The sequence below is a fragment of the Zalophus californianus genome, chromosome 17 (assembly GCF_009762305.2).
Source record: "Zalophus californianus isolate mZalCal1 chromosome 17, mZalCal1.pri.v2, whole genome shotgun sequence".
NCBI classification, from domain to species: domain Eukaryota; kingdom Metazoa; phylum Chordata; class Mammalia; order Carnivora; family Otariidae; genus Zalophus; species Zalophus californianus.
Window position 1 is genome coordinate 55640425 of NC_045611.1, and position 19133 is coordinate 55659557.

A 19133-nucleotide genomic window follows, 5' to 3' on the forward strand; every position below is an offset into this window, starting at 1 on the left:
TACTTCATGGCCACAATATACTTTAGAGTCAGGAGAAGCACAGATTGCAGATGTGTGGCACAGATGCATCTGCCTCTTATAATTTTAAAATTTTTCACAATGTGGCCAATTTAAATGCTTAATACATTCTGTAGATGAGATTCTGGGAGCTCCTGGGTGCTTCAGCGAGTTAAGCGGGGATCAAGGGTCCTGGGACGGAGTCCCACTTTGGGCTCCTTGCTCAACAGTGAGCCTACTTCTCCCTCTCCTGCTCCCCCTGTCTGTGCTCTCTGTCTGTCAAATAAATAAATAAAATCTTAAAAAAAAAAAAAAGGAGATTCTGAATGAATCCAAAGACAAAGGACATTAGCTCCTCTCAGTTGACTGGCAGCGTCAACTTCAGCACCCAGCAGCCATCCACAGGGAATACCACTCATGATACAAATCATTTAGGTGCTACTCCATTAGGGGAAACAGAAGAATCAGCCACTTAGCATGTGAGCATTGAATTTGGGCAAATTAACTCCAGAGAAAACCAAGACACAAAATACAATCCACCATCTCCAGGGTGACACCTGAAGGAGCAAGACCACTCCAATTAGCACATTCATACACAAATAAAACCCCATAGGTAGTGCCGGGCACCTCAACCCACTAGGATGGAAAATAAACCATCACAATGGGGAAAAAAGTGATGGAGAAAGACCTTCCAACAATCTGGTGAGATTGATGTTTAACACACATACATTACATAGTTTCAAGTCTCTAATAGAAAATTATACTAATGATCTTAATGCTGAGGTGGCTTAAATGAGGACCCCTTGAAATAATTAATTTGTGTACTTATGCCTCATCATCCAGAGAGCCTACTATTAAACTAAACAAATCAAACGTGATACCTATTTTGACTACTACTTAGAACCTTTTAAAGGAGACACGGAGAGAATAGTAACCACGCAGGAAACAAATAATGGACTTTCTGAAATAGTGACAAAAACAGAGCTAAGACATGTCAAGTAAGGTACAAGTACTTCGCACTGCTGCACCTTCTTTTTATACTTTAAATAGGATGCCAGGAAATGAGGCATTGAAATTAAATCCTCTGCCAGGGAACAAGAATACTTGTCCCCTTAAAGGTCCTTCTAGTTGGACTAAGAATCAAATTAACATGAGACAGATTACCAGGAGAAAATCAAATTAAATATGTGTAAATACAGGGAATCCATATAGACGTAGAAATTCAAAAGACTGTCAGGCAAGATGAGGTACAAATGTCAACCTGAACTAAGGAAAAGAGAGTAGGGGCCTGGAGCTTCACAGGAAGGGAAAACACAGGGCAGTAAGAAGAGCAGGTATTTGTGCTCACAGATGAGTCACTGAGGTAAACTTTCTCAGTGTTAATAACTTTTTTTTTTTAAAGATTTTATTTATTTATTTGACACAGACAGAGAGACAGCCAGAGAGGGAACACAAGCAGGGGGAATGGGAGAGGGAGAAGCAGGCTTCCCGCGGAGCAGGGAGCCCGATGTGGGGCTTGAACCCAGGACCCTGGGATCATGACCTGAGCCGAAGGCAGACGATTAACGACTGAGCCACCCAGGCGCCCCTCTCAGTGTTAATAACTCCTATTCTCGGAAGGACCCCCCATTTTAGATTCTTCTGTGTGGTTAAGCGGGGGAGGGAATGTTTTCCTGAGTATGCAGGTTTTTAAGTGCCTTCAACTCAAATTATCCAAAGGCCAAACTGGCACATTGGGTTGGGGGTGAAGAAGCAGCGAAGAGGCTGTCCTTAACCCCTTCAGTTCCCCCATATGAAACTTCCCCTTGGGACTTTCACATATTAAAAGTTGACCTGGTAGATTGCTTCATGTCACTGATCCAGGACTTTCCTCCAGACAATAGGTCAGTAAAAGTCAAAATCATTTCAGGAGGCAATGATGCAGATCTATGCTTCAAAGCTAGCCCAGGGGTTCAAGTAAGGTTATTAAATGAGACACTGATATGAAAACAAATGAACTCTACTTGATGATTAGATCAAATGTTAAGCCAGGTTCTGATTTCTTTTTATTTTATTTTATTTCTTTATTAGAGAGAGAGAGCATGAGCAGGGGGAGGGGCAGAGAGAGAGAGAGGGAAGGGCAGAAGGAGAAGCAGACTCCCTCCTGAGCAGGGAGCCTAGTGCGGTGCCAGGCTCAATCCCAGGGCCCTGAGATCATGACCTGTGCTAAAGGCAGACGCTTAACCAACTGAGTCACCCAAGCACCCTGCCAGGTTCTGATTTCTAAGGGTAGCCAGTTGAACAGACTTCTAGATGAAACACTGGAAGTATCATTGCATAGAGTGAGGATAAGTAGGGGCAAATTGACAGATGTTCCTTGTTTATTTTTCAAATGCATCTGGTGATACTTAAATGGACCACAGAGCCACAACACTAACACCGTCTCTACATGACCTATTATGACGATTTCTTTACGTTAAGATATTTATATTAAGTTTGCAGAGCTACAGGAAAAGAGGCAATTTTAGTTCTAAAATGATTCCAAGGAAGAAAGGTAGGAGAAATACCAAAATGTTAGGGGCACCTGGGTGGCACAGTCCATTAAGCATCAGACTCTTGGTTTTAGCTCAGGTCATGATCCCAGGGTTGTGAGCTCGAGCCCCGCATCAGGCTCCACGCTCACCACGGAGTCCGCTTGGGATTCTCTCTCCCCCTCTCCCTTTGTCCCTTGCCCCACCCAACCCTAAAATAAATAAATCTTTAAAAAAAAAATCAAAATGTTAGTTTGGGGACTTAAATCCTGGCACTGGAGGACTCTAGAAGAAATCAGGATGTAGGCCAGTTGATGAATAGTATTAAAATCTAATAACTATAAACGTGTTACTGAGACATACTTTTCTCTATAGTCATCTCCATTTTTACCAAAGATAGCCAAACTAACACTGATTTGATTGCAAAAGCCTAACAAAAACACTTGTCCTGGGGGGCACCTGGGTGGCTCAGTGGGTTAAGCGGTTGCTTTTGGCTCAGGCCATGATCTGATAGTCCTGGGTTAGAGCCCTGCATCAGGGTCCCTGTAGGGTGGAAAGCCTGCTTCTCCCTCTGCCCCTCACCCCTCTCCTGTGCTCATTCTCTCTCTCTGTCTCTCTCGCTCTCCCTCTCAAATAAATAAAACCATTCAAAAAAAAAAACCCTTGTCCTGATTATTTACATAAATGCAGGAAGAATAGAGTTTGACCTATCAAATCTTTAAAAATGGCTTTTCTGGAACTTTTTTTTTTTTTTTAAAGATTTATTTATTTATTTATTTGAGAGAGAGAATGAGATAGAGAGAACATGAGAGGGGGAGGGTCAGAGGGAGCAGCAGACTCCCTGCTGAGCAGGGAGCCCGATGCGGGACTCGATCCCAGGACTCCAGGATCATGACCTGAGCCGAAGGCAGTCGCTTAACCAACTGAGCCACCCAGGCGCCCTGTAACTTTTCATAAGGAATCTCAAGATTGAACATTCAATAGCTTCTCCACACCAGGAGCCATGCCATGAACTTGCTACCAGACTTTGTCTACAATAACAACAGATCTGGGTAAATTCCTCTCTTCATGAAGACCCCTAACTATCCCTGGGTTCCTGCACCTCTTAGGAAATTACCTTCCTTGCTCTCCTGGTAAGGCTGCTGGGAACTCCGTAAACAAGGTGTCAGGTTGGTATTTCCAAGGGGGCTTTATTGGCTCCATAAAGTCAATCTTAGTTCCTTATAGCTGTCATCATATCTGAATCTATGCAGCTCTTCCTCAGCGATGACATTCTAGTCAAAGCCTTGGTTATATAACCAGTGTTTTCAATTGTGTATCCTACCAATGAAAACAGATTCTTATTGAAATTGCAATTGCAAATACATATATCGGCTAAAATATAATAGTTACTCCGACTTTCTGGGTTCTGGAATAATCAGATAGGGAGAAAAGATAAATATTTCAATTTGTTTACAAAGGTATATTTTATGCCCTGGTGCAAGTCAGTTAGGAGAAAAGTTTACTTGGGGTGCCTGGGTGGCTTGGATGGTTGAGCATCTGCCTTTGGCTCAGGTCACAATCTAGGGGTCCTGGGATCGAGTCTGGCATCGGGCTCCCTGCTCAGTGGGGAGCCTGCTTCTCCCTCTCCCTCTGCTTCTCCCCCTGCTTGTGCTTTTTCTCTCTCAAATGAATAAATAAAATCTTAAAAAAAAAAGTTTTCTTAAACCTGTAAAAAACAAAACATTTAAAAGGACTTTTTCCAATTCCAGTTAGTTAATATACATTGTAACATTAGTTCCAGGTATAGAATAGTGGCTCAACAATTGCCGGCAACACCCAGTGCTCAAAACAAATGCACTCCTTGATTCCCGTCATTTATTTCACCCATCCCCCAACCGAACTCCACTCTGGTAACCATCAGTTTCTTCTCTATACTTAAGAGTGTGTTTCATGATTTGCCTATCTTCTATTTTTCTCTTGGCTTCCTTCTTATAGTCCACATATGAGTGAAAATATATGGTATTTCTCTTTGCACCATCCATGTCATTGCAAACGGCAAGATTAAATTCCTTTTTATGGCGGAGTAATATTCCATTACCTCACCCACCCACCCACCCATACACACAATGTCTTCTTCCTTCATTAACCAGTCAGTGAATACTTGGGCCCGAATGTTTGAACAGAAATGCTCACTGCCACTGACTGTTGAACCGCTCCTCCAACAAATCCATGGCACAGAGCCAGAGAATGGGACCATACCCATAATGGGGCTGACTGAAGGGAAGAAAGTCCTGCCGAGCAGTGCATCAACTTTCATGAAATGTCACCCAGCTACAGTGGATCTAAACTTGATTGGGGTTATATACCTGGGATACTAGTGCTTGGGTGCAACCACAGCACATGCCTTGCTGATCCTGCCTATGCCACCGTCTAAAAGGCTTCTTCATCTCTAAAACCTACTTTGCCACGGGATATTTGTTTTTTAAGGATTCTATTTATTTGAGAGAGTGAGAGCATGAGAGGGGGGAGGGTCAGAGGGAGAAGCAGACTCCCCGCCGAGCAGGGAGCCTGATGTGGGGCTCGATCCCGGGACCCCAGGATCATGACCTGAGCCGAAGGCAGTCGTTTAACAGACTGAGCCACCCAGGCACCCCTACCATGGGATATTTTTTTAAAAGACTTTTAATTAATCAGAGAGAGAGAGAGAGAGAGAGAGCACAAGCAGGGGAAGCGGGAGGCCGACCAGGCAGAGGGAGAAGCAGGCTCTGCGCTGAGAAGAGCTCAATGCCAGACTCGATCCCAGGACCTTGGGATCATGACCTGAGCTGAAGGCAGATGCTTAACTGACTGAGCCACGGAGGCATCCCTACCATGTGATATTTCAAAGCTACGCCCAAATGATTATATCATCCAATATCCCTCCTCCATCAATTACCACTGATCTAGACCTGGGCAAACACGGTCATCGTTATCCAAAAGAATAGGGTCCTCAGTAACACATAGAAATTCAATTTAATCATGAAAACACAGTAGGAGTCCCCTACCCTTCAGAAACCCACATTTGCCAATTCCTTATCCCCATGACATGTATTCATCAGATGACACCACCCAAAGCTGTGTGTGCCTTTGGAGTGGCTAGAGGGAGCCACCTCTGTCTGGTTCCCTCCCCACACTGGAAAGAGTTCTTCACATTTTTTTTTTTTCTAAGATTTTATTTGAGAGAAAGAGAGTGCATATGTAGGGGGACACAGGCCAAGAAAGAGAGAGCAGCAGACTCCTTGCCGAGCAGGGAGTCCAACGAGGGGCTCAATCCAAGGACCCTGGGATCATGACCTGAGCCGAAAGCAGACACTTAACCAACTGAGCCACCCAGGCACCCCTCACATTTTCTTTTAATAGATCATATCTTTCTAAGGATGGTGCCTTCATTGTGTTTTACAACCCTGTGTTAAAGGTCTGAATACCCATTGGCCTTCCATTTCTCTAATCTCAATTCAGTGTTTACTTAGGAAACTCTAGCCACAGCACAAGCAAAGAAGAATGTTTGTGATGCCTAAATAGCTGGAAACAAAACTGAGGATTAGAACTGGAGATCTGGAGATAAATAGGAAAATCAGTAGAAGTTATTTTTCTAAATCCAAGGAGTCAGTTGTGCAACCCAAGAAAGGTATCCTCTCTCCACATGCAGAATTCATGCCAATTATTCATCTTCTGTATTTTCTACCTCTTACTTGAGGCTACAGTATCACTCCTATTGGAATGTTTCTCCTACTTATAGGGTACCTATGACACACCAAGCATTAATAAGAGTGTATGCTTACTTCATAGAAAAATTAAAACAACACCCCCATGTATGAAGTGGGGCACATACCTTTATTTGGGGCCATGGTGCAGTGCTTTAACAGCCCAAGACTAAGTCCAGATTGAGTCATTCAAACTAAAACAGGTTTAGGTAAGCTCTGTGGGAGTCTTCTCTAAAGGACACATGAGGGAAAGTCATGGCAGTCAGGGGACATGTTTGCTCATAAGGGTGGACTGGGGATGTGAACAGAAGTTACAGTAACTTGTGACTCTGCAGAGTGTTGTCTAGGGAACACAACAGTGAGAAGGGCAGGTGTCAGTTCAAGGCCCCTGCAAAAGTACTGCCTACATAAAATGTATCCCAAGTAGATTATGGAGTACTTGTCAATAAGACGCCCATATAATCTGTAATATGTCCGTGATAATATCCCACTAATTCCTAAGAGGAGAAAATGATACAATAGATGAACTAGGGTAAAAATAATCACACATTATTTAAACTTCAAGGACAATGAAAAAATGGATGACTAGGTATATTATTCAACTCCATTACCAAATATGTGATAGATTCCATCAGTTACCTACATCCTTTAGATAGGTTAACATTGGTGGTGGGATAACACTTCATTACTCATCCATGGTAATACATTAAAAATCAATTATTGTTTTATTAATTAAGCTCACACATGAACTAAGTTATGAATTTCAAATGCACTCTATGATCCTTATTCAAAATACAGAATCCAAATGTTAAAAAGCACTCGTATGCGGATATAATGATGTGGAAGTAGTGACTTCCATAATTTTCAGGCATGAGGTCATTGTTAAAAAATTGGTATATAATTTGTGTATATATAATTATATACCATTTTAGAGAAGAATTAGCTATCCACTTTCTGACATCTGTGAAGATTTCTTCATTTCAACCCCATCAACTGACATTCTCTACTTGTAACAATAGCTATTATGAGGATACATCAGTATTTTACTGGACTGCCACCTTTTCCCTCAAAAAACCAGATGGTAAAATATTTTATTTATAATATCCAGGAAGTTCTTTAGCTTTATTAAAAGAATGTTTTTCTGAACACCTCTTTCATGATAATTGACATTAATGTTATAACCGCAAACATCATCTCCATTTAGATTTTCTTCATATATTGTATATTATATTGTACTTCTTCTTCCATGGACAATTAGATATGTGAGTCCCAACAAATGAAGAAGGGCATCTCATATCTTTGATACAGCAACACACCCACTAGGAATAAATGAATTTCATGAAATGATTTGAGAGTACAAATACATTAATATTTGCTAGTCACAAATCCCAGATAGGACAAATGAAAAAAAAAAGCACATATTGAAATTAATTATACTAATGTAAAAATCCATCCACTTAAACCTTTGAAGCATAATAGCACATACACTAAGTGTTTAACTTTATATTATTCCTTATAAGGAATATTTTTATGTAACATCTGAATAGATTAATTCCTATACTGCCTTCTACTTGATTTCTGTGATATTTATTGACATTTGATGTTCACTTACATACATTTCTAAATATTTACATCTTTCAAGTTGCTTTCATTTATGTATTCTCTGGCGTTTGCTACAGTGAATATTTAAAATGAAGGTCTTTCCTCATTCATTATGTTTCTAGGGTTTGAGTCTAGGATGCATTTTGGAATACTGAGTATTGACTGAATTCCAGTTAAAGGCACTGCAACTTTGTCTGAATTTAACAGTTTCTATCCTGTATGATAATTATGATGTTGAGCAATTTGTGAATTCCAGCTAGAGGCTTGCGACACTCCTTATATTATAATCTTTCTCCTCAGTATACGTGCTGCCGAAGCGACCACTCTTTCTCCTCAGTATAAACTCTTGAGATACAGACAAGGGTTGAGCAGTTTAAAAGTTTCCCCATGTTCTTTACATTTATAACTTTTTCCCCAGTATGAATTCTGTGATGTTGAATGAGGCCTGACCTCTTATGAAAGACCATGCCAAATTCTTTGTATTTGCAAAATCCACTCCAGCATACATTCTCTGATCAGGAATCAGGGTTTAACATTGCTTAAAGGCCTTGCCACATTCTTAACAATTTTATGGTTCCTCTCCACTATGAATTCTCTGATGTGGAGTAAGGGGTGAGTAGTCTTTAAATGTTTTCTCACATTCTTTTACATTTGTAATGTTTGTTCCACTATGAATTCTGTGGTAATGAGTAAAGGTTGAACAGTGATTAAAGGCTTTCCCACATTCTTTACTTAGGTAAGGTTTCCATCATCAAGTATGAGTTCTGTGATGTTGACGCAGGTGTGAGTGCTGGATAAAGGCATGGCCACATTCCTTACATATGTAAGGTCTCTCTCCAGTATGAATTCTGTGATGTCGAGTCAGGTGTGAGTGCCGGTTAAAGGCCTTTCCACATTCTTTGCATACGAAAGGTCTCTCTCCAGTATGAATTCTGTGATGTTCAGTAAGCTTTGAGTGCTGGTTAAAGGCCTTGCCACATTCTTTACATTGGTAAGGTCTCTCTCCAGTATGAATTCTGTGATGTCGAATAAGGTATGAGTGCCGGTTAAAGGCCTTGCCACATTCTTTACATATGTAAGGTTTCTCTCCAGTATGAATTCTGTGATGTTGAGTAAGGTTTGAATGCAGGTTAAAGGCCTTGCCACATTCTTTACATATGTAAGGTTTTTCACCACTGTGAATTCTGTGATGTTGAGTAAGGCTTGAGTGATGGTTAAAGGCCTGGCCACATTCTTTACATTTGTATGGTTTCTCTCCAGTATGAATTCTGTGATGCTGAGTAAGGTTTGAGTGCTGGTTAAAGGCCTTGCCACATTCTTCACATTGGTAAGGTTTCTCTCCAGTATGAATTCTTTGATGTCGAGTAAGCATTGAGAGCTGGTTAAAGGATTTGCCACATTCTTTACATTGGTAAGGTTTCTCTCCAATATGCATTGGTTGATGTTGAGATGGTGTTGAGTGCCAGTCAAAGGCTTTGCCACATTCTTCACAAATATAAGTTTTCTGTCCAGTAGCGACTGTGTTATGTATGTTTAGTCCTGATGCTTGGCTAAACATGTTCCCAGGTTTATTACATCTGTATGAGTTTTTTTCCATGTGAATTCTCTGATAATCACCAACATTGGAGGACTGGTTAACGGATTTCCCATATTCATTATATTTATAAGGATTCTCTCCCAAAGGGATACTCTTATATATAATAAGGTTGGAGCTTTGATAAAACACTTCCTCAAATTTATCAAAATTAAAATGGTTCTCTGGGAAATGAGTCCTCACAGGTTTATAAACATTTGAACACTGGTTAAATTTTCTTGCAGATTCGCTACATTGAGCAATTCTGTTTTCATTGAATATGTTCTGGTAATTTTGTAGAGTCAACTCCCCGGTGAAGGACCTCTCAAATGGATCCCACATAGCACTTTGTTCTTCATTTTTAAATCTCTGATTTTCAGAAATATTTGACTCAAATGTCAATCCAATCCTACTTTCAAAATGGTTCAAATAATTATTTTCAGCATGAACTAGATAACTTTCCAGATTTTCCAAATTTTCGTTCTCCAGATATGTATGTTTGACCATTTGATTTAAGCCCTTGCTTACAGACACAAACTGCTTTGCAGAAGAAGCAGGATTAAGAAGGGATGTTTTCCAAAGCGTTTTATATCCTTCATCATTTTGGGCAGTGAGATTCATATTATGGACAGTTGTCTCAGTTTGGATATGTCCTTCATGATATCTTTCATGCCCTTTACTCTCCCCATCATTTTTCCAGTCTATCATTAAGTGTAAATCCTCAAGGGCACTATGCTTATATCTACCCACTGCCACGTTTTGGAAAGAAGCTTCTATGCACAGCTTTGGCAGGAAATTCTGGGTGCCATTTGAAGATACAGCTGAAAGATATTGAATAAGAGAAAAGTAAAATCATTCCACTTACTACTCTCAGATGAATATAATGAAAACTTCTAGTATGGAAAAATAAAATCAATCAGAGAACTTCAGCAAGATGGCTGAGAAGGAATCATCAGGACTTCATTCCTCCAGGGACACATAAACTTGCAGACATATACCCGTAACATAGCCTAACATACGGTTCTGTAGTATGGTCATGCTGGAGCACACATCACTTTCCTATACCTAAAAAATCAGGAAAAGTACCAGTCGAGCCTAAAATTAGCAGCAGGAACTAAATTTAAACTTAAAATACAAATAAAACAAGATATAGCAAAAACAGAAAAATATCAACAAAAGGAATAGTTTGTGTTCAGAAAAGAGCAAAAGCATTGACATACTTTTAACTAAATCAAGTAAGAATGAAAGAGAAGACCAACTAAAATCAGAAGTGAAGACGTGAAAGCACAGTATAACCGATACCATAGAAATAAGAAAATTATAAGAGGTGATGATGGATAATTATATGCCCAGAGATAGATAACCAAACAAGGTGTATAAATTTTTAAAAAAACGTACAATCTATGTGACTCCATCATGAATTTAAAACAAAAGAAAAACCCTGATCTATCAATATGGTAGATTGAAGTAAATTGAGTAGATTGAAAAAGAAAAAAAAAAAAAAAAAGTCCAACAAAGAAAAGTCCTGTGCCAGATGAATTCACTGGATAATTCAAAGAAACATGTAATGAGAAAGTACTTCAAATCCCTCCAGCATTTCCAAGAGGTGAAGAGAAGGGAAATTATCAAACACTCTGTGACACCAGCATTACCACTTTAACAAAGCCAAGGAAGATATTATAAGCAAAGAAAACTACAAATTGCTAAATTAAAGAATAGCCAGGTAAATGCAACAATAAAAGGAAGCAGACCGAATCAAAAGCACATTTTACTATTTTACAACATAATCAAGTGAGAATTCTTCCTGGAATCCAAGTGTGTTTCAATATACCGAAATCTATAAACTTAAGATTGCACATTAATAGAATGAAGATCAAACATGACATCATATTAATTCATGTAGAACAAGAATGTGAGCATACGGGACACCATTTCATGATTAAAAATACTCAATAGTAGGAATAGAAAGAAACTAACCCCACCTAATAAAGGCCATATATGTACAAAAAGCAGATATCTAACATCTTTGATAGTAAAAGACTGAAAACTTCTCTATAATCAGACACAAGGCAATAAAGAGCCTTCGTCACTTCCAATCAACATAGTACTAGATATTCTAGTCAAAACAATTAGGGAAGAAAAAATACATAAAAGGAATCCAATTGAAAAGAGAAAGAAAGCTATCTCTGTTCACAGATGACATGATCAATAGAAAACCCTAAAGAGGGGCACTAGGTGGTTCAGTTGTTACGCGTCTGCCTTTGGCTCAGGTCATGATCCCAGGGTCCTGGGATCGAGCCCCGCGTCCTGGGATCGAGCCCTACATCGGGCTCCATGCTACGCAGGAAGCCTGCTTCTCCCTCTCCTGCTCCCCCTGCTTATGTTCTCTCTCTCGCTGTGTCTCTCTGTCAAATATATAAATAAAATCTTAAAGAAAAAAAAAAAGAAAACCCTAAAGAATCCTTTTCATTTTTATGCTATTTCATTTTCTTTATCATCACCTATATTGTTTATTTCTGCCAATTTTCCCTAGTAGACGTTCCATTTTTAAATTTTCTTATGCTTAAATGCTTAAGAAAAAAAGTTCAAATAACCAACTTAATATTATACCACAATGAACTAGAAAAGAAGAAACATCACTGATACTTAGATGAGGAAGTAAATAACAAAGAAAAATCAGAAATAAACAAAATACAGATCAGAATAAATAATAACATAATATTGAAAGTAATGCGGTCTCTAGCAAAATCCAAATGCCATTTTTGGCAGAAAGAACAAAACCCCTCCTAACATTCATATGATGGCACAGGATAACACATACCCAGAACAATCTTGAAAATGAAGAGTTCATTGGTGGCACCACAGTTCCTGATTTAAGACATATTACAAAGACACAGTTAACAAAATAATGAACTATAAAGATAGGCATAGACTAATGGAAGAGAGTAGGTGAGCTAGAGGTCTACTTTTTCAGTATTAATGTGTATGACAATTAACTGAAGATCTTGTTAAAATTCATAATCTGATTTGGATTTCTAGGTTGGGTCTGAGTTTCCATATTCCCCGCAAGCTAGCAAGTGATGCCAACATCTTAGTTCAAGAGCCACAATATTAAATTAAAAAAAAAATAGAGAAAATCATGAATGATTTTGAACTTAGGGAATATTGTAAAAATTACAACTTCTAACATCAAGAGCAGAAACAATTCTTCTTGAACATATACTACCCACTACATAACATTCTAACATTTTTTCATAAATTCACCCATGAATCCACACTAACCTATGTGAAGAGTAGAATTGTTCTTCATCTTTCAAAAAAATATCTTGGCAAAACTTCAGTAATAGTAGAGCCTGAGTTTTACCCCAGATTGACGTTGAATTCATGTAAAAGGAACAGAGACCAGTATACAGAGGCACCTCTAAAATGTTCACAGTAGGTTGCAAAGTGACAATGGGAATGCAAACATGATTAAATCACAGAACATTATCAACTAAAAGAGGTAAGGATAAAACAGAACACAGAAAAAATTACAAATAAAATTAAAAAGAATAAAAATGATAGACCAAAGTTTTTTTTATTGTCCTTGAATCTAAGAAATGTCTTCAGGGGCATAAAACTTACAAATCCATTTGTGGATGAAGGGTTTTGTTGTCTTGCAAACACACCACAGAGACAAACACACAATGATAGAAATGAAATACCTATTGTTTTTGAGTGTCTTATAGTATTGAAAGTTTTTGCTCATTTACCTTTGTGCTGAGTTAAATCTTACAATTTTAGGGCAGTGGAACATGTATGATGCATGCTTTCCTTCCACAGAGCAACAGAGAAATGCTAAGGAAGCGGTCTCAGGAGAGAGCCTTCATTTTGAAAGCAGACTACAAAGTGGAACAGAAGGGTGTTTCCAGATTAAATGAGATGATTTATGCACATCTTTCAGTAAATCCTCCCAAGGTATGTGATGATAAATGAGAAAAATTATTAATCTTATAGTGGAGGAATGTGACATACAGGGCAGCGGAAATCAAGTGCATGAACCTGTAATGGGTCACACTGGTGTCAGGTGCCTAATGTTCTTCAAAGGAAGCATAAAAGTGCTATGAAATAAATGTCTAAAACTACAACTAAGTAAATCATAATCTAAATGGAAACCTGAAAACATCCATTTCATTCAAATATCAAGTCACATATAGGACCCATACACTGTAATCTGGAATAGTGTATGTAAACTATGTCTTTCGTGTGTGATCACAGACTTTCACAGGCTCCTCTTTGCATTCTGATCAGCTCAATCACAGAGGCTTTTCCTGAGATCCAGACATGGGAGGTTAACCGATGTACAAGAATCGCGGAACTCTCATCTCCTGTAGGTACCCTGCCCTCACTTCATAACATCCTTGAGGGTTCCTCAAACACTGCGGGATTCTCCACTGCAACACAGATGGACTGGGAGTTCAGATACAAGTCCCAGTCCTCATGTTGACTGATGTCTTCTCCAATTTTTATCTCTCAAGGATGATATTCTTCTATTCTAACCTGTGAGGGCCCATAGCAAGGTACATCTATGTACAAACGTGAATGATCTAGGGGCGCCTGGGTGCTTAACTTGGTTAAGAGACTGACTTCAGCTCAGGTCCTGAACTCAGGGTCCTGGAATTGAGCACCCAGTAAAACCCCATGTGGAACCCTGCAAAGGGCTCTGGGCTCAGCAGGGAGTCTGCTTGTACCTCTGCACCTCCTCCTGCTCTCTCAATAAATAAATAAACCTTTAAGACAACCAAACAAACACAAAGTTATTGATCTACTCAAGTGGAGGAAGAATAGGCAAAGTTCATTTAACACCAGAGCTGAATCCATGGCTCCCTTACCTCATTTATCTCTCAGGTTTAACCAAAGAATGATAAAAATGATTCCTTTCTAGGTGGTGGAGAAAAACAAGGAGGCGGCACACCTCACATGGGAACCAAGAGACTGAATCAAGGCTGCATGGAATCCAGCTTCAGTTCAATGAAGAGCACTAAGTATACTTAAAACAAAAACAAAAAATACTTCTGTAATCTGAAGCACACTACCAGTTCCGGGCAGTCAAACCTTGAGAATGTACGCTCCACACAAAATTCCAGGTCTGCATCAGAGAAGATGAACAGTTTCAAAGAGTCTCTCAACTTAGGGAAGAGGACCAAATAGGTGGGCCTGGAGTCCTTCCCTCCCTTCACTTTTCATTCAACCTAATGTCACTCCTGCAGGGTGAACAGGATCCGCCACTCCTCTCTGGGGCTCCTTTTATTTCTCCTTCTTCCTGTCACCATGCCAAACATATTCTCGGAAATAGTTCCCACTTTGACAAGTAATGCAGGAACAATCTGCTTCTGGTGCAACAGCGGATTTCGTAGCATGGACAACACAGATTCCGTAGTCTTTAAAAACACCAAGTTTTCCCTACACTTTTACTAATGCCCACTGCTTCAGGGTACAGAATCTCTTCTGTTTTCCATGCAAGCCTCCTCCTAAAAATTGACTTTGCCTAAAATCAACACAGGCAGGAAAATCAGTTGCCCTTTCCAATATCCCCAAAAGAATTCACTCATACAGAAAAGCCTTCATGAGACATGTGGTCATTGTTACATACATGTTAATGGTTGAGAAATGAGAGAGAGCACCTTGTGGGAAAAACAATTTAAGAAGCTCTAACAAAAATTACTGTTCTTCCATCTACCTCCCCAGGTTAGCCTGTGGGGACTCTAGGCTCTCCCATGTCCTCCTGTTTACTTCTCCAACCTGCTAGACACACTCTCCTCCACAATTCACATTTTATCCATTGTGTTATTTATAAATTTGCATTCCTAAATCTATATCCTACCATGAATACCTAGGATTAGCTTCATCTGGAGAGCAGATTCACTTTCTTTACATGCAAGTTCTGAAGAAAGTAGTTGAACCTATAAATATATATATATAAATAAATATGTATATATGTATATCTGTGTTTATTTATTTTGAATAAAGTCCATCAATAACCCTGAGAACTATAAAAATTCCATGACTACACACATTCTGTAATGTAACTAGTTGGACTCTCACAATTTTCCAGTGCTGGCAGAAGACAGGAGACACCCAGATCAAAGTCCAAGCATCTTATGGCTCACGACACAGCAAACATCAACATTTTGATCACACCGATTTTACTTGCCAGATCCCACCCACAATTCCTACAGGTAGATGCTGCACATGCAGTGGGTTTGTTTCATATCTGTGAGACTCTGAGCATAGGAAACCCCAATATCTTAGAGGAACATCTAGCTTATCTGTCCAAACTTTTGTCATGGAAAGAGACGTCTGTTTTCTTTTACAATAAACAAATCTGTCCTCTACCCAAAAGTCAGATACTATCACTATAGTCCAAAGCCTTTTTATACACAAACATCAATGGAATGACAATTAGAATAAAAATTTTCAGTGCCTCCATCCATAACACATGGAGAAACTTAAAACCATAGAGAATCATCTCCCAACAATATCTACCAGTCAGTTTGACCCTGGCACAGCTCTTGCCTAATTTCCCATATGTACACCACCTCATTAAACATTCATTAATCTGACACAGGATCTGGGGTAACATATGTCAGTGTGCATCAAGAAACGTTCTCCAGGGGCGCCTGGGTGGCTCAGTCGTTAAGTGTCTGCCTTCGGCTCAGGTCATGATCCCAGGGTCCTGGGATTGAGCCCCACATCGGGCTCCCTGCTCTGCGGGAAGCCTGCTTCTCCCTCTCCCACTCCCCTGCTTGTGTTCCCTCTCTCGCTGTGTCTCTGTCAAATAAATAAATAAAATCTTTAAAAAGAAAAAAAAAGAAAGAAACATTTTCCAAGGCTACGATCAGCAAGAAACATGCAGAAGAATCAGGTGAGCTGTATCATACATTTCTGCAATGTCACCGTGTGTCTTGCATTCAACCAAGTGAAGAAATCCAAATTCCCATGAGGGTCTACCTTAAATTTCTATAGTGAGCCTTCTAAGGGACATGGGTAAATAAATACTAAACTGTGTGGAAGCATACACCTTACGGGTATGAGATGTATGTACAGGATGAGAGGATACTGTACTCCTTACCCAGGCAAAGTACATAATGGATACACTGGAATCATGGATTACAGTAAAAGGACTGAAAAATGGAAAACACATAAAAATTAGGGCACAGGATTGGGGCAGAGGTGTTTATCAACCATTATTGGGGGAATATTAAAGCACAGGCCCAAAAGATGAGCGAGATGGTGTAAAGTAAAACACAGGTGGTCACAAGGAAAAAAATACTTTGGGCGGCCCTGAACATAGGTGAAGATCTGGAGGAAACGATCCTACGAATACACTTGACCTACTATGTGTGCCTCTACTGGATGGAAATCAAGGAACCTCTGATCCAGATCATGAGCTCACAACATGATTTCAAGGAATAACAATGCTGTATACACCAAATTATGATTTTCTTCTGATATTCACGATAGTTTCCAAAATTCATTTTCCTGTATGCTGTTTTGCTGCCTATTTGGCAGTGACAGAAGAAAATGAAAAATTCAATGTACCTGGAAGCTTCTACTTCAAGCTCCTTCTAACAAGCAGCTAATCTTAATGGTCTGGAAGACACCCAAGGCACACATTGTACCACAGTGGACACACCCCTGGCCACTCTGTAAACATACCAAATAAGTGTGTACCTAGAACCATGGCAGAAATACTTTCACCCATAATCTGTCACTGTGGGTGGGACTCCTTTAGAGACAATGGCCAATGAGTTCACTATACTCCTGTGTCTGGCAATAAAACCTGTAGAACTTCACCTCCCAGTGAAGGAAGGAGAGAGATAATGGTAAACCAGCTATCAGTTTGCCAAGATTCCAGCTACAATCTATAACAAGTAAATTTTTGCTACTGCCAAGCCTCTGGAGGCCATTCCGGTATGGGAAATAGGAATAATCATTCATCAGAGCAAAGAGGTACATGACATCAAAACTGACATTGTGTGTATGGTCCTGGGAGATGGCTAAACATCACTAGAGACAGGAAAAGATAGAGACAGATCACAGGAGAAGTCTGCTCCAAGATTGTGGTGATGTTAATGCATGTGAAGAGTTGTGCAAGCAAATGAAAAGAAAGCACAATAGAACATTTTCAGAATACATGTCAATTTGTTCTCAAATTGGATGGGGAAAAAAGAAAAAAGAATATAAAACTTCAATTACTACACAAACCATGCAACACATTGATTTTTAATAGACTTCTGATTGAAATTGTAAAGATAATGATTTTTTTAGAAAAACACAAAGGATTCTATCTCTGTGGTCCTGGTATGAGAGAAGATTTCTAAAAATGAGAAAAACCACTAACCATTAAAGGTGAAATGAAAAATTGGATTACATTAAAATTAAGAACTCAGGGCACCCGGGGACTCAAGTCAGTTAAATGTCCAACTCTTGATTTCAGCTTGGGTCATGAGATAGAGCCCCGCATCCAGATCCAGGCTCGGCTGGAGTCTGCTTGTGATTCTCTCCCTTTCCCTTGGCCCCTCCCCCTGTGCGCGTGCTCTTTCTCTCTCTCAAATAAATAAATCTTAAAAAAATATAAGAACTTCTCTGAATCACAATCTCTAAAGATAAAAATATAGGTAGAGTAAGAAAGAAGACAAAGGACTCATTCTCAGCATATATATAAAACTACAAAGCCTAAAGAAAAAGATATCACAACAATTGGGGTCCCTGGGTGACAGAGTCCCTTAAGTCTGGGACTCTTGGTTTCGGCTCAGGTCGTGATCTCAGGCTCATGAGATCGAGCCCCACGTCAGGCTCCATGCTCAGTGTAGAGTCTTCTTCAGATTCTCTCTCCCTCTGTCCCTCCCGGTTTGTCTCTGTCTAAAAAATAAATAACTCTTAAAAAAAAAATCATGATAGTAAAAAGGGACAACTAATTAGACACTTGGAAAAGGAGACTATCCAAAGGTTAACCCAACTCCATACTAACAGGAAGCAAGAACAACAACAAAAAAGCAAAACCACCAGGCGCCTGGGTGGCTCAGTTGGTTAAGCGACTGCCTTCGGCTCAGGTCATGATCCTGGAGTCCCAGGATCGAGTCCCGCATCGGGCTCCCTGCTCAGTGGGGAGTCTGCTTCTCCCTCTAACCCTCTTCCCTTTCATGCTATCTCTCATTCTCTCTCTCTCAAATAAATAAATAAAATCTTTAAAAAAAAAAAAGCAAAACCACCACTTGGTAACATCACATAGCAACCAGAAGCTGACTGTGAAAATGCCATAAACTACCAAGTTTCAGAAAATCTGTGGATAAACCAGAAACCCATAAACTGCTGGTTTGGGTGAAGACTGGTACAAAATGTTTGCAAAGTGTTTGGTAGTATCTCTGAAAGGTGAACATATCTAAACATATTTACCAACAATGCACTCCCACATATATGGGCAGCAGATATTTGTACGTTTCACTAAAAGACAAACTACCAATTTTACATGCCAGTACTGTTCGTGATAGTCCTACACTGAGAACCATGCCCCTGTCCAATAACAGTCGAATGATGCAGTCATTTGATATTCACAATGGAATTGGATAGATCCATTCTAATGAATGATGCACAATATCGTGCAGGAATACAGATAAATTCAAACAATAGATGGAAAGAAAAAAAGCCAAATACAGAAGAGCTCCTGTTGCCTAAACTTTTACA

General features: G+C 39.6%; 1 protein-coding gene across 2 annotated transcripts in view; it reads right to left on the reverse strand.

Moving 5' to 3' along the window:
- The window catches only part of LOC113935793 (putative protein ZNF720), a 169199-nt gene that overhangs the window by 28870 nt on the left and 121196 nt on the right, over positions 1-19133 (reverse strand). The window contains exon 6 of one of the 2 annotated variants that reach the window (XM_035725236.1): positions 5892-10228. The exons of the other annotated variant lie outside the window; for it this stretch is intronic. Coding sequence (XP_035581129.1) covers positions 8586-10228 — 1643 coding nt within the window. The 3' untranslated portion in view covers positions 5892-8585. Of the gene's footprint in view, positions 1-5891; positions 10229-19133 lie in introns of those variants that run through there. 2 annotated transcript variants of the gene reach the window in all.